We start from the raw sequence: 14,178 nt of genomic DNA on the forward strand, positions 1-14,178 counted from the left end.
GAGAGTAATACATGGAATGATGAATGCATGTGTGTCACAGCGTGTTAATGAAACAATCTGTATTAAAGTAAAATGGCTGAAGATGACTTAACTTTTGGAAACCTTTGGTGTTCATTTTCTGAAGGAAATTTGAGCGAAGGTGATTTTCATGCCCAGTGTTGGAAGATGGGATAGGAAGGCACTGCAGCCACCATGGTAATCTACCAGAATACCAAATTCCAAGGGTGGGTGCATTCTCCTCTTATCCCACCAGCTTCAAATTAAACCTGACTTTTGCCATTCTGTGTATTCTGTAATATCTGCCTTAGTGTTTCTGAGATCTCTCCATATCTATACGTGAATCTGTCCTTCCAGAAGGCCTGGCAGAGTGCTGGGATCCATAGCTCAGGTGTGTAGGTGCCTTGGGGCCTGAGGATTTCTGGAACTGTTTGAACCAGAAGGATGTGAACAGAAATAAAAAGCCAGTAAAATATACAGATATATTCGTGCTTGCAAATATCCTCAGGTACTGTTCCTTTGAATACCGTGAATTTTTCTGCTAAACAAGAGAAGGAGAAAGGAATATATGCCAATTACTTTTGTTTGACAAAGAAAGGAAGCCTAATTTTTAACTGGTGTTTTCTGAACAATTTATGACCATGATTTTGTTATTCAAACACACAAGATCCTGTCTTTTTATAGTGCATCTAAAAATAAAATCTTTGGCCATGGGCTCATAAAATAGTGAGTTCAAGGCATCTCTCAGCTTTGCGATGTTAAAAAACTAAATTTTTATTAGGATGCAGTTTTGTACATTTCTTGTCCCATGGCAAGTGGAAAAAGATTGGACTACTTGGTGTATTTTTTTTTTTAAATCAAGTCAGACTTGGAGGGTATTTTTAATTTTTAATGCAATTTCTATAAAGTTCCATAGTTTTAGGAACAGTCCAGTGGAGAAACACACACGCATTGTCCATTACCTCCAGTCTGTGAGGGGTGAGTACCTGTCTGATGGGTTGGGCATGAAGGGTTATAGGGAATTAGGGTGACATCAGGCTGATTCCATGATCCTTAGTCCCTTCCAGCTCAGGATATTCTATGACTCCAATCCCTGCATTATCTGTATTGTCAACTTGCTTGATGATGTTTTGGAATTGTAGAGTATTTGGAGAGTATTATCTTTTATTTGGATGTTAAATGTGGAGATTGGGAATTCTTGTGAATGTCTCAGCTTTGTTTTTCATCTTGAAGCCTCTACCCTTCACATTTCAGGAGAAAAATCTTATAAGTCCTAATCTTTGATGGTAGAAAAAAATCAAAAGGCATATGAGAGAGACAATATTCTAGAATTTCAGAGTCCTTGTATTGTGGTTGATGTCTTATGATTGATATCCTCTCTTGTGATTTTAGGGTATGTACTGTATACCAATACATGAGGAAAATTTCACCATCTGAGCTTTTTGCCTTTTTTCCCCCCCTACTCCTTGTGCTTATATTGAATGACTGCAGGAAAAAAAGGGTGGTGGTAGAGAATGCACACAAGACAGATTTGTTGATCACATAATGGTGTCAATTGTTCCCAGCAGAGCAGTGAATGTTTCTGGGACTTCATTGTCCTCCACGATGAGTAACATGCTCTGTCTTATACTGGGGTAAATCAGCCTTTCAGAAGGAGAAACGTGATTTTTGTCTTAGTGGTCTGCTTTTTCTTGGAGTTGGTTCTTCCTTGGCATTATAAAAATGAGTGAAATAGATTTTGTATGGATATGACTTCTTTCCTTTTCAAAAGTGATTAAGATAATGCTATAAATGTTTAAGGTAATGCAAGGAATTTCCATAGGCCAAATTTCAATCTTAAGGGACCAAGATAATTCTTCCTGATGAAGACTTTCAGAAACACCCTGTTATTCAATGGGAACTGGCATCTCTGCAGTTCAGTAGAATTCATAGCACTGTTCCTGAGTTTTTTCAACTGTTTCGTTTGTTTGATAGATTAGTATTTACTTTATGCTGCTTGATGTTTTTTTAATTCATTTTGATGGGTTTATGAAAAACACAGTGTATAACAAACCTTACAGCTCTTTAGTGAAATCACAACTTTGGCAAATTGTATTGATGCAATCATGCATGCATTAGGTGCCTAAAGATTTGAGATTTAAGATTTGACATACCATCATTTAGGTGAGTAGAAAACACACCAACAACTAAGCGCTCATCACATTGATTATATGTTGCCAAATGATAATTTATGCTTCTGTTTTGTTTCTGATTATTGATAGTATCCATCTCTGTCTTGTGCTATTTAAACTGCTGAAGTGGTAGGAGATGCTGGTGAAGGGAGGAAGGGATATGGATGATGCTGCATTCTAGGAATAGCAACAGTGTTAAATATTTAATCTGGCCCTAGGTCTGGTATCTGGAGTTAGAGATGAGCCATGAAAACCACAAAAAGTGGAGAGAAATGCACTTTAGAGAGGCAACCTGGAAGCTCAGTTCATTGAACTTAAACAGGGGGTGGTGGAGAATTGTCTTGAACTCATTATCCAGGAAGGGATGTAGAGAAAACATGGTAATAGATGTTTCTTAAATTTCTATTAAGGTGCTGTCTGAAGCTTAGGCTATCAGAAACCCGAGTTAGAGTGAGTGTTTTTAACAATGTGTGGCTTTAATTGTCAGAACAGTTTGCTAACAGTTGTGCTGAAATTTTAAATGAACTCCTAGTGCTGTTCTTGTTTGAAAAATTATTAATTTGGGACAAACCTACAGGGGTCAGCCTTGAACACAGAACCTCCACCTGGCTCCTGAGTTGGGTGTTTTATAACTGTTGCGACCCTGGAAGAAAATCTGTGCTTGTTCAGGAGCATCTCAGGAAGTCTGTCATTAGTAAATGTCTTAATTAGTAAATCTCCCAGGGCCCTAGACCAGCCCTATGTGTGGAGCAGAGGATGTTAATTAATTTATCCTTGCTTACATGCTTGTGATGCAAATATACAAAGTATTGTTTCTGTCTTACTGCACGAAGGGGAGAGGGGTGAAATTGCTTCTCAAAGCAACAGCACGGGGTATGTGTTTGCTCCCTTCTGTAATGGCAAAGCCTTGCTCTGCAAAAATAACCACTCAGGCATTTTAATTCTCATCTGGGAAACTGTTGCTCTTGTTTCAGTTGCCAAAACTGCTGAAATTCTTGGGTTCATTTGGATGATCAGTTGTGATTTAGGATTAGAATCACAGGCACTTATGAGATAGATGACTCAAAATCAGAACTTTGGTTTTTTTGGTAAGAACACACATGAGAAAGAACGCTTCCCTCCTCTATTTATTTCCATCCGTCTCCCCACACTAAGAGGATATTTCCCATCTTTTGGCTGTTCCTGTTTATTTTTCCTCCTTTCTCAGTATATTAATATTTTCCTGTCAGGACAAATTTATTTAGTGGATATATGCAGGTGGGTGCAGGTATGGGGTATATCTGCACATGCATGCATTCATCATGCTTGATTAAACCTCAGATTAAAAATTAAAAGACCAATTGAAGACATTTTTCTTATCTGAGATTTGGAGATCTCTCTGTGTATCTGAGGGTGACTGGCTCATTTAGTAATTAATTATTCTTTTAAATTTACAGAGTCACTAGGTGAATTGTTACTGCAACTGTTTTACAGACCTGCAGCCCAGAAGTGTTGGCTACTCATTATTTACATGGATTCAGCTAAAGACATTTCAGCATTTGGACAAATTTAATCCAAGAGGAGGGATGAACTGCTTTTAAAGCAGGGAGTTGGAAAACTGACTTGATACCACACTGCATAATACAGGCTCTCATTTTCTCTTATTATATTAATGGAAAAACTCCTTTGCATTTTATGTTTTGTGGTTTTTTTTTTCTTCAGCAGCCTGATGGTGATTTTGTGGTGGTGGAGTTGTTGGTGTTTGATGTCAGTGCTGATGTTAAATTATGACAAAGATGCTGAAATGTTTTGCTCTCTCCAGAACAGGCTCCAAAACCTCCCCCAGGGTAATTGTGAATAACATACATGTATTGGGTACCCTGCTTACAAAATCTTGTGCCTATAAATACACCGTGTAAACCAGTAAGATTATAGACTTTTAACTAGTTGGGAGTGGTTGGGGGGGGGGGGGTTGGGGGGGAACAGGAAAAATACCATTCCAGAGGTGGGGGAGGAAATCGTTGAACTGGCCTTGGCTGGCTCTCTGTATGCAGGGAATTTCAGCCTGGGGTGGAGGTACAAGGCATTAACAAGCAAAAGAGAGAGAGCAGTGACCGCCTGTCTTGAAGCTCTTCCAGGAGGCGGTTGGAAGTGGCCGATGCTGTTCTGCCCTAGGAGCACACGCCCTTCCTGGGAATGCTGCGTAGTTGCCGTGTAGAAGTCGGGCGCGTCTCAGCGCGGTGATACCTCACATAAGGAAGAAATCGCTCACAGACCAGGCGAAAAATCATCAACCCCCGCCCTTCTGTCTAATTTCTGGCGGCTCTTTGTAATGTAATGCAGATGTGTGCGGCTTTTGGCTCTTCAGCCAGCACAGAGTAGAGTAGTGCAGCTGACTTCAGCAGAGCAGTACTAGCTGGCACCAGCTGAAAATTATGTTGTGCAGCCCTAGTGTCCTTATTCCCTGCATATAGAGGCGGGGTATTTTGCTTTGATGTGATGCTGCAGACAGCAGGGCTTGCAGGATGCACCTTGGCTCATAAACTCCAGGTCGGGATGCCGCCTGGCAGGTTTGGAGCCTGAAGAGCAGCAGCCAAGAGCATCGCTTCACCCGCTGCAGCCTGTGGTCCTTACGGCTCGGCTGACTCCAGTCATAACCTCAGGAAGGGCTGTGAAATTGGAAATTGCGTGAACTTACCACCAGGAAAGGACTTAAATTGGTAAAAAGGATTATCTCGGATAAAGCCCTTCCCTGCCCAGTCAGGAGGGAGAGTGTTCAAGTGTTGGCTTTGCTGAGTGAACTTCCCAGCCTGTGGAAGGATGTCCGGAGGCTGGGGGCTTTCAAACGCAAAGTGAGGGTCGTTAGTGCCTCCCATCCTCTCTGAGAGGTGTCTTTCTTTAAACCATGATCGTTAGCTGTGCCAGAAAAAGGAACTGAGAACTGATGACCCCTAAAATGCACTAAAGCCCCTGCAATTCATAGGAACTAAAGCTTTAGCCCCCCCCTTTTCTTTCCTGGTTTTTTGTTTTTTGTTTGGGTTTTTTTTTTCCCTTTCCTGTTTTCCTGTTTTGGGGGTTTTTTTTGGGGTTTTGGTTTTTTTTTTTTTTGCCCCTGTCTTGGTCCTTTTACTTTGTTTCGCTGTTGGATCTGTAATGGGAAAGTTAATTTGAATCTCACTTGTGGAAAAACACTGAAACATATCTTCTTGCAGACTGGGATAGGATAAAGAAAGCTGTCTAGTTGATTTTATTTTATTTGGGTGTTTTTTGTTGGTTTGTTTTTTGGGTTTCTTTTTGACCAAAAAGTAGGATTCTGGTAGCTAGCAGCAGTTGCTTAGGAAAGGAGAAGTCAGAAATGAAGTGTAACATTAAAGGATGGGATTTCTGCTTCTAATACACAGCAAGGTAAAGACTTTCTAAACCAAAAGCTGTCTTTGATTCAGCACTTGATCCCTGAGATTTGATCCCTGTGATGCAGGGGCCCTTCGTTAGTTTGTCTGACTCCTTCTTGACACAGTGACCTGTGCTGATACCTTCCAGTTATGTGCTTTAAAGGCAACAACCCCCTGAGGATTTCATTGCTTGCTCCCAGCCTTTATACTGGTAGAAGAGAGGAGCACTGATTTCGTACCTTCTCTGTACTACTTGTAATAGGACACACAAGGACCTTCTATAATTCCTCTGATTTTCCAAGACTGGAAATTTCCTCTGCTCACAGAGAAGTTGCTTCCTACCTCTAATAATAATTTTATCTTTTCTTTTTCTGTCCTTTCCTACATTTCTGAGTGCATCTTCCTTCATTAGACTTTTTGTGTGGCATCAGAGAATGTGGCATTTGGGGTTTCTGTTTACTCCAGATGCCGGGAACACTTTTGTTGGATCCCATAAAATCAATCAGTGCAGTTCCCTGCAGAAATTAAGTGATTCTCATGCAAACTCACTTTGCTCAGGATAGAATCCTTCAATTCAAACATACATGTAGCAGGGCCAGGACTTGTTGCATGCAGCCTGGTATTTGAACAAAGCAATGAAAAACAGTATTATGGATAATTTTTCTCAGAAGTCCTTCTTGTGCAGTTTATGAGAATGGACTATAGATGTTTTTTTGGCAACACTTCATAGCTGTTTCTATATTTTCTTCCATGTCTCAGGCGTATTGTTTGGAAAATTACATGTCAGAAATACCCAAGCATCACTAAACTTTGTCTTTGGACATTGTACAGTATCAGTCAATAAATGCACTCTTTAATTACCATTTCCTTATTTTTGGGGGGAGAAAAAAGAGCCAGGATGAAAAAGGGAAGTTTATTCCTTATGTGTCTATCTCAATTAATTCTGTTTGTTATGTTCCCCAAGGTCATTAATACACTTAAGAAGTGTCACAAGGTCTAACTTATCTGACCACTGTTCTTATTTTTAAGGAATTTTCCCAGGTAATCTCACTCTACCTTCCTTATGTGCCAAACAAAAAAAGCCCTGCTGGATTTAGATCTGCAAGAGGAAGTTGCTAAATGAAATTACTTATTTGGGGCTCAGGAAATCAAAGGATTAGAACTGAGAAGATGTTGAGAGACCATGGTCATAGAAGATGTAATTCCCCCTATCCTGAGTAGTGCTGGCATTCCCATAAGGAAAGGTTTAAGGAACATCTGTCTGTGATCACTCATGTTCAGGCTCTCAGGGCTAGGAAGGACCTGCTGAGATGTGGCAGCTCAGGATCCAAGAGGAGAAAACAATTCCCAGTCAGTGCAATGTGTTGCCTCCTATGGCCTTTGTTAATCCTAGAAGTTATTGAAAATGTGAGGAATGGGACATGGAAAGTCAACTAAGACTTGACAAACTCTGTTTTTTGTGTGTTTTTGCTCAGTGCTGTACATATGCCCATAGATTTGGTGCCCGCTCTGCAAACAAGTCAGAGCAGGATGTGCTGTTCCAGAGAAACTTTTCAAGGGGCAAATGTGTTGCTCTGATAGAAGGTGGCAAAATTCAAGTATTTTTTCACCTAGACAATAAATTCAGGGCATTACTAGCTCTGAATTTTTCTTTCTCCTTTAAGGCAGTTGTTTAGAAAAAAGGTTTAATGGTTCTGTGGCCTTTGAGGTGGGGAGCATCCACCCTTTGAATAATGTTCTGTCAAATAAATATGCTGCCTGTTGGCTCAACCAGTGAGATTTGTCACACATACACATGTGAAATGTATTTCAAAGACTTTATCTGTCAGTTTTTAAAACTATTTCCCCTCATTGTACCTTCCTGGCAATTAAGAATGCCTGATTTCCACGATAGCAATTTCATCTATTGTCTTGAGAATCAGGTGGATATGACGTCTGCATTTTTATCTTTCCTCTTAAATGGACAAGAGTTCCTGGCTTGTACAAAAACAAGAGATTTCAGACCAAAGTCATTCCAGTCTTGACTTCTGAAGCACCAGGGGAACAATGATGTTGTAGGCTAGAGGTGGAAACTGGAGGAGTTTTTTGCTCATGTGCAAGAGGAGACTCATTCAGAAGGAGGTACATTCATTTCTAATTAAGCCAGTGATAAAACTGTAGATGGTTTTATACTGGCAGATCTTATTGGATTGTATTCTGATTTGTTAGTGGCACCTGCTCCATTAGAACTGGGGCAAATTCCATCTGCAGTTCAGAACAGAGTGGGAGGTGAATGGGGACTGATGGGAAGGGATTTATACCTTGCCTTTTTTCCCTGCCTGCTTTGTCAAACAAAAGGGTTAACAAAGATCAGCAATATCTGATTCACCACAATAACTGCACACACTGTGCATGCACCAAAAATACAGTAGCAAGTGTGTATTCTGAGAATAATGATGCTTACTGTTTCCTTCACTGTTCTTTGTAGTGTTTTTCCCACGCAGTTGGTACTTATGAGCTGTCTTGCAGCCTTATGTCAGTTTGGGATTTGCAGCATTATGTTATGAGTTATAGAATAGATCTTTCTTTTCCTGTCTTGTGTATGAGTCAAAATCAGCGTTTATTTATCTGGCTCAGAGTTGAATTTACATAACTAACAGCAATAAGAAGTGTGTGTCTATACCTGATATCTCAATTTATCTTTGCAAAATGCATTCTAGTCTTTAATTGGATGGTTCCTTTAGGAAAAGGTGTGTTTGGTCTTCTGGCATTAATATATTAACTTTAGTATATTTAAGCTTCTCTAGTTGCTTATATGATTACTGAAATTAATTCCCTTAGATAGAGCTCCCTGCAGCTTTCATACTTAACAGTTGATGTTTTGCCACTGAACCCATGTAGTTCACAATCTGCATGACCCTCCTATCCTATTATTAATTATTATTTTTAAAGGCCTGGTCATCCTGGAGGTAGTTTATAGACCTACGGAAAACAAAGACTGACGTTCTGGTGCTAGAACATAGGAGGAGGCAATGCTAAAACTGATTTTGTTGAATGAAAATTTTCACCCTGGGTCTCTAATCTCTGCACGATTTCCTCCCTTTCCTTCTTGCCCCTTATCTCAAGCCTGTTACCACCCTGAAATCAGTGGATTATGTGGTTACAATGGTCTGCCAACAAACCTGCTGGCTGGTGTAAAATTTCTGTGTTCTTTCTTTCCTTTTGTGGATGTTTGGGCAGAGTGCAAATCTTGCGCTGCAGAGGGGACTTATACTGGAGCCAGTTTGGCTGAGCCAGTCTGGGGTGTATCTTCACATCAGGCTGGCTGAGACATAATGTGTGTTGAAGGGCTTTGTGTGCAGAGTGTTAGCTGAGGGGAATTGGTATATGTGTCTGTGTTGGGTTGCATTTCCCATGGAGGTAGCTGACTTCCATGCTATGAGAAGTGAAAATGCAGGCAAAGACTAATTCATAACTCTCCTAGATTATCTAGTTAAAGCAGGATGGAGGGCAGCTGAATTATCACAACTGTCTGCATGGATTATGGCTTTCTGAAATGTTGCAGAGCCTCAACATTTTCCTTATAAAGAAAGGATAGAAAGTGATGAGGAGTTGTGAAACAGACTATGTCTCAAACTAAGAATATTCTAAGCTGTCTCTTTGATTTTTAACAGATGCTTCTCTTGACAGTGCTGCAAACAAGCCTACTGCTGGGCACTGTAATCACAGGTAAGAAAACAGGTTTGGACTAGAACATATTTTCACTATTTTTTTGTGAGATATGAGCCCCCCTTCCCCTTTTTGTACTGGCTCAGGGATTAGTCTCACCATGCTAAAGGCATCAGTAGTCATTCCTTTTGTCTGTTTACCTCGAAACAGGCATTGTGTTGTGTCCCAAACATTCCATGAAGTCAGGAATGTTTGACTGAACAAGGTATAGGGCTTTCGTAGTGCCCTATAGGCTTTTGTGGGGTTGTAGGCACGCACAAATGAACACATGGCATTCCTCAAAGGATCAGTACTTAAATTACTCATGCAAGGTTTGGGCTAGTGGAAATAAAAAAGAAAAGGCATTTCAGTAATGCATATAATAATAAAAAAAACCAACTGTGATCATATGGACTGCCATGCCAGGCTTACAGTCTGCCTAGAAGCCACCAGAACACCAGTGGGGATAAATTCCAGCAGAGAAATTCCTGAACTGCAAAATGATTGCTTTAAATTGCTGGTTAATGTTGTGTTTTGATACTCAGGGTTATCACGGGCTTCACCTCAGGAATCATCATTTGCCCGTTGCAGCCTTTTTGGGAATGATCACATCAAAACGTTTGATGGTTCCTTGTACAATTTTGCTGGGTACTGCAGCTACCTCCTTGCTGGGGACTGTCACAAACACTCCTTCACCCTCTTAGGTGAGTCTGAACTGGGTTCCATCACTGGAAAAAGAGACAAATAGTTCCCCTTTGTCAGATAGGATGGACCACTGCATAAAAAGTGGTCTTGGTTGGGGGTTTTTTGTTTGTCTGTGGGTTGTATTGGGCTTCTTTGGGCTTGTTTTGGAAAGCAGGATTACTTTCTGGGCTTCTGTTATCCTTTGGTAATGTAGCTGATACATAAATAAGCTGTTGAGAAGCAGGGATTTTCTTACTACTCCTACTAAAAAGAAGACCTTTACTAATTTTGTATTTTTCAGGGGGATGTGGCCGAGTTAAAGCTGAGTCCAGGAATAAGAGCTATACAACCCTTTAGAACAAATTTTACCTGTATTCTAAACCACACCAGTAAGAAAAATCCCACCTTCTAGGACAGGAGGCCTTGGAATTAGCATAGGCCTCTGCAGAGTTATTCTTGGGCATAGAAGTGATGATATATGTACCAAAACTGTATGTGACTTTCATACCAACTGCTTTGGTAGATGTTTTTATATTCAGTAATAACTGTTCTGTGTTGGTTATAGTATAAAATAGGTTTTTACTGGCCACAAATTGTCTTCCTGAGTCCCAGAACTAAGAGTACTTGGTTGTGTTTCATCTCCTTAGGTGATTACCAGGATGGGGACAAAATTGGTTTATCTATGTATCTTGGAGAATATTTCGGTCTTCACCTCTCTTTAGATGGAGTTGTGATGCAGGAAGAAAAAAGGTACCTCTAGGAACTATTATTCTAGCAGAAAACAACCTGATGGATTTTGTGTATCACATGCTGAGATTTTCCTGTTTTTTCTCCACAGGGTTTCCATACCTTTTGCCTCCAATGGTATATTTATAGAGAAGGAGGCAGGCTATTATAAAATATCCAGCGATGAGCATGGTTTTGTGGTGAAGACTGATGCCAGTGGAAACATTCAGATACTCCTTCAAGAAAAGCACTATAATAAGACCTGTGGGTTGTGTGGCAATTTTAATAAATTCCTTGAGGATGACTTCAGAACTCGGGAAGGTGAGGTTACTACTAACTGATTGTACGTTAGTGGAAGCTCTGCACACTTTTCCTGATTCAACAAAGATGTTGCTGATCCAGCAAAAATGTTTCTACAGAACCTGTCAGATACCTCAAGTTGGTGTGTTGAAAAGCTAAGTCCTTTCATCTTCCTTTCTCCTGAAAGGAAATGGCAGTCACATCTCATTCCTGAGAAAAGACTAGGCATCTGAACGTAGCATGTTTAGAAACCTGGAAACTTTCAAATGCAAAGATAAAGCTACAGGTTAATTCATGTGGGGAGACTGGCTAGAAGAAGACCCAATAAAAAAGCAGTGTGAAATACCCATTGATTCAATATCTAATTTTTCAATAATTAGCCAAGAGGTTGTAAGAATAGAAAGATACAACAGCAGAAGATTAAATTCCTGCTGCTTGCAGGTTTGGCATGGGATGCTGTTCTCTAAAGGTGTTACCTTTAATGACTTTTCGACACCTAATAGGGCTGTTGGATGGGGGGTACACCTTGTATCACAGCAGTTCCTGGTGAGAATAAGGGGCAAGACCACCTTTGCTGCTCAGTACACCTTTATGTGAAGACTCAGAGTTTCTGGAAAGCCCTGAATGAGACTTTGAAGGATTGGTCTTGATTTGTGGTGTTTCAGAGTGTCTTTTAATTCTGAGTGCTTACCTGAAAAAGAGATGTTTGAAGTTAGTTAATACATTGATATATTAGATTGATAACATGAAGTGTGTATTAAAAATGACAGAGAAGATAGGGAGACAAAGCAGCTTGGAAAGGAGCCTGACAGTGCTCCAGAGATGCGTCCTACTGGCACTCAGGCTACATAAGCATAACTTCAGTGTACAGAAAAAAAAAAGAGATCTTATGGTGTGTTAAAATGATTAATCTGTCCTTCAGCAATGTAAATAATAAGAAACAAACTCTGGTCACAAAACTGCTTGCCAGGGTTTGGATCCTTTGATGTCTGAATGAGATGAGAAGTTTATGGCTTTTTCTTGAGACAGGAAGTAGTAGTAACGCCCCTAGAAAAAGCAGAAGTAAAAAAGGAGACTGTAATGTTTTGGATTATTCAAATGTAGAAAAGGCCCCTCTGCTGCTCATGTTTAAATGTGTTTCATGCTGTATTTGTTTTACATGCTGGAGGCTGTATCTTCCCTCTTAAAAAAAACAGTCCATTCACAGCCACAGATTTTGGACTGTAATAAAGTCCATGACAGGGTTTCTGCTTGGGGGAGCCGTAAAATAATAGAGGTGACAGAGAAAATGTGTTTTCTGTGTCTCTTACAGAAGTCAGGGATCTCCTCACGTTTATCCACCTGTGTGGATACACAGATCTGTGATTTTAGACTGAAGAATAGAACTGTGTGTCAGCAATTCTGCCAGTTTTTCCAGTGATACAAAAGACCTTTCATTTAAACCAATTTAGAAGGAATTAGGCTGAATTATGTTTGAATTTGTTGTATCAGTGAGGGACATCACTGCACCCATGCACTGTTTGTTTCCTTGGCAGCTCTGCTGGTTCACTGGAGCGTTTCTTAACTTGCTTCAAGCAAATCAGTCATGGAATAATTCAGATAACTTTTTTTTTTGTTTGCTTTGTCATATACTGTTGAATCTAGCTTCCAGGTAGGGGGCAACACAAACAGCTGGGAGAGGTAATTTTTTTTTAAACAGAAAAAGTAGGCAGCCTCTTGTGAGTCTGTGAAGTATTTCACCCTTTTCACTAAAGTTTTTAGTTGTTCTCCTTTCAGGCTGATTAGTTCTCCCAAAGGTCAGCCTATCCCAGGATGGTGTAAGGACTTAGTGATCTGAGGGCAGTGAAGGGTTACCTTAAGGTTGCCATCAGGCTGAACTGTCCTGTTGATGTGTCCATTGCTTCCTGTTAAAACCTGGAGTTTATCAGACTAGGGCCTCAGTTCTAATAAATCACATTTCTGGGATGGAGTTTTATTGGTAAGAGATGTGTTAAGATCTTTGAGCTTCAGAATAACATGCAGTGGAAACAAATGAAAATAGGATTTTTCCATATTTTAGAGAAAGAAATTATTGTGGTTTAAGAACACAGTTAATCTGATTTTTCATTGAAGAAAGTGGAAAATGATATGGAACTTCATTGATTACATCTGAATTGTTTTTAGGGTGGTGGTGAAAGAAGAGGCAAAGCACCTGTTCTGTGAGTGGATATTACCACTTACAGCAAGTAAAGGAGGCAGTAACAGAAGGGTGTTTAAAACTTAATGAACACTGTAATTGCTTTTCTTTTCTCTTGATGTATTTATACTCCTGTTCTATTATCTATTCAAATGTGGCGTTGTCATGATTCTTTTACGACTCCTTGCTGTGTTTTTAGTGTGGAAGTGGAGAACTGATGAGAATCTGATGAAAGAATAACACACATTGTTTCTGTGTACACTTTGGATGCTCAGCTGTTGAGGTCTGGAGCTCTGAAAGATGAGAATAAAATTGATACCCTGCTAAAGTAACACTGGTGGGACTGAGCTTTGAAGGCCTCAGGTGTTAGTTCTTGAATTCCCCAAAAAAGCCTCTCCAGTAGGTTTTGGAGTTCATAGAATATCCTGAGTTGAAAGGGACCCAGCAAGTTGAAAGGATCAGCAAGTCTCAGCCCTGCACAGGACACCCCAACAATCCCACCATGTTGGCCAAATGCGTCTTGAGCTCGGGCAGCCTTGGGGCTGTGATGATTTCCCAGGGGAGCCTGTTCAGTGCCCCACCACCCTATTGGGGAAGAACCTTTTCCCAAAGTTGCAGACCCACTGTTCTTCAGACAGGCTCGGGTGATGAGTCACTGCCAGTGACATGGTTCCTACAATAGCTTGTCCTGCGGAGAAGTGCTCATATCCTGTCCAGACTGGAAAAAACATTGATTTTATTCTATGGGCTTGCTTGTTTATTGGATAGGGAAACAAAACCAAGCCTAACCTTGAGACTTTGTTTTCACAATTTAAGCATAACTAAAATATAAAAAGAAATGTCTCAGAAGCTTTCTAGGGTTTTTGTTTGGTCTTTTGTCTGTTTTTCCTCCTAGACCCTAATGAAAGGTTTCCTCTCTGCTCTTTCTTGCCAGATAAGGTCTGGTCCTTTATGGCCGTTCTGTGAAGGCTTCTAAGACTTGCCAGTTGATCAGGCTCTGCTTTCTGACCTCAGCATGCACTTCTAACTGGTTGCCAGCCTTTGCTCGTATCAGAAAAATGAAGCT

General features: G+C 40.4%; 1 protein-coding gene across 1 annotated transcript in view; it reads left to right on the forward strand.

The window, feature by feature from the left end:
* The first annotated feature begins 7,531 nt into the window (after window positions 1-7,531).
* The window catches only part of VWF (von Willebrand factor), a 127,001-nt gene continuing 120,354 nt past the window's right edge, over window positions 7,532-14,178 (forward strand). The window contains exons 1-5 of the mRNA XM_030960690.1: window positions 7,532-7,660; window positions 9,193-9,247; window positions 9,772-9,930; window positions 10,558-10,660; window positions 10,749-10,957. Coding sequence (XP_030816550.1) covers window positions 7,631-7,660; window positions 9,193-9,247; window positions 9,772-9,930; window positions 10,558-10,660; window positions 10,749-10,957 — 556 coding nt within the window. The 5' untranslated portion in view covers window positions 7,532-7,630. The remainder of the gene's footprint in view (window positions 7,661-9,192; window positions 9,248-9,771; window positions 9,931-10,557; window positions 10,661-10,748; window positions 10,958-14,178) is intronic.

This window comes from Camarhynchus parvulus, chromosome 1A (assembly GCF_901933205.1).
Source record: "Camarhynchus parvulus chromosome 1A, STF_HiC, whole genome shotgun sequence".
Classification (NCBI taxonomy): Eukaryota; Metazoa; Chordata; class Aves; order Passeriformes; family Thraupidae; genus Camarhynchus; species Camarhynchus parvulus.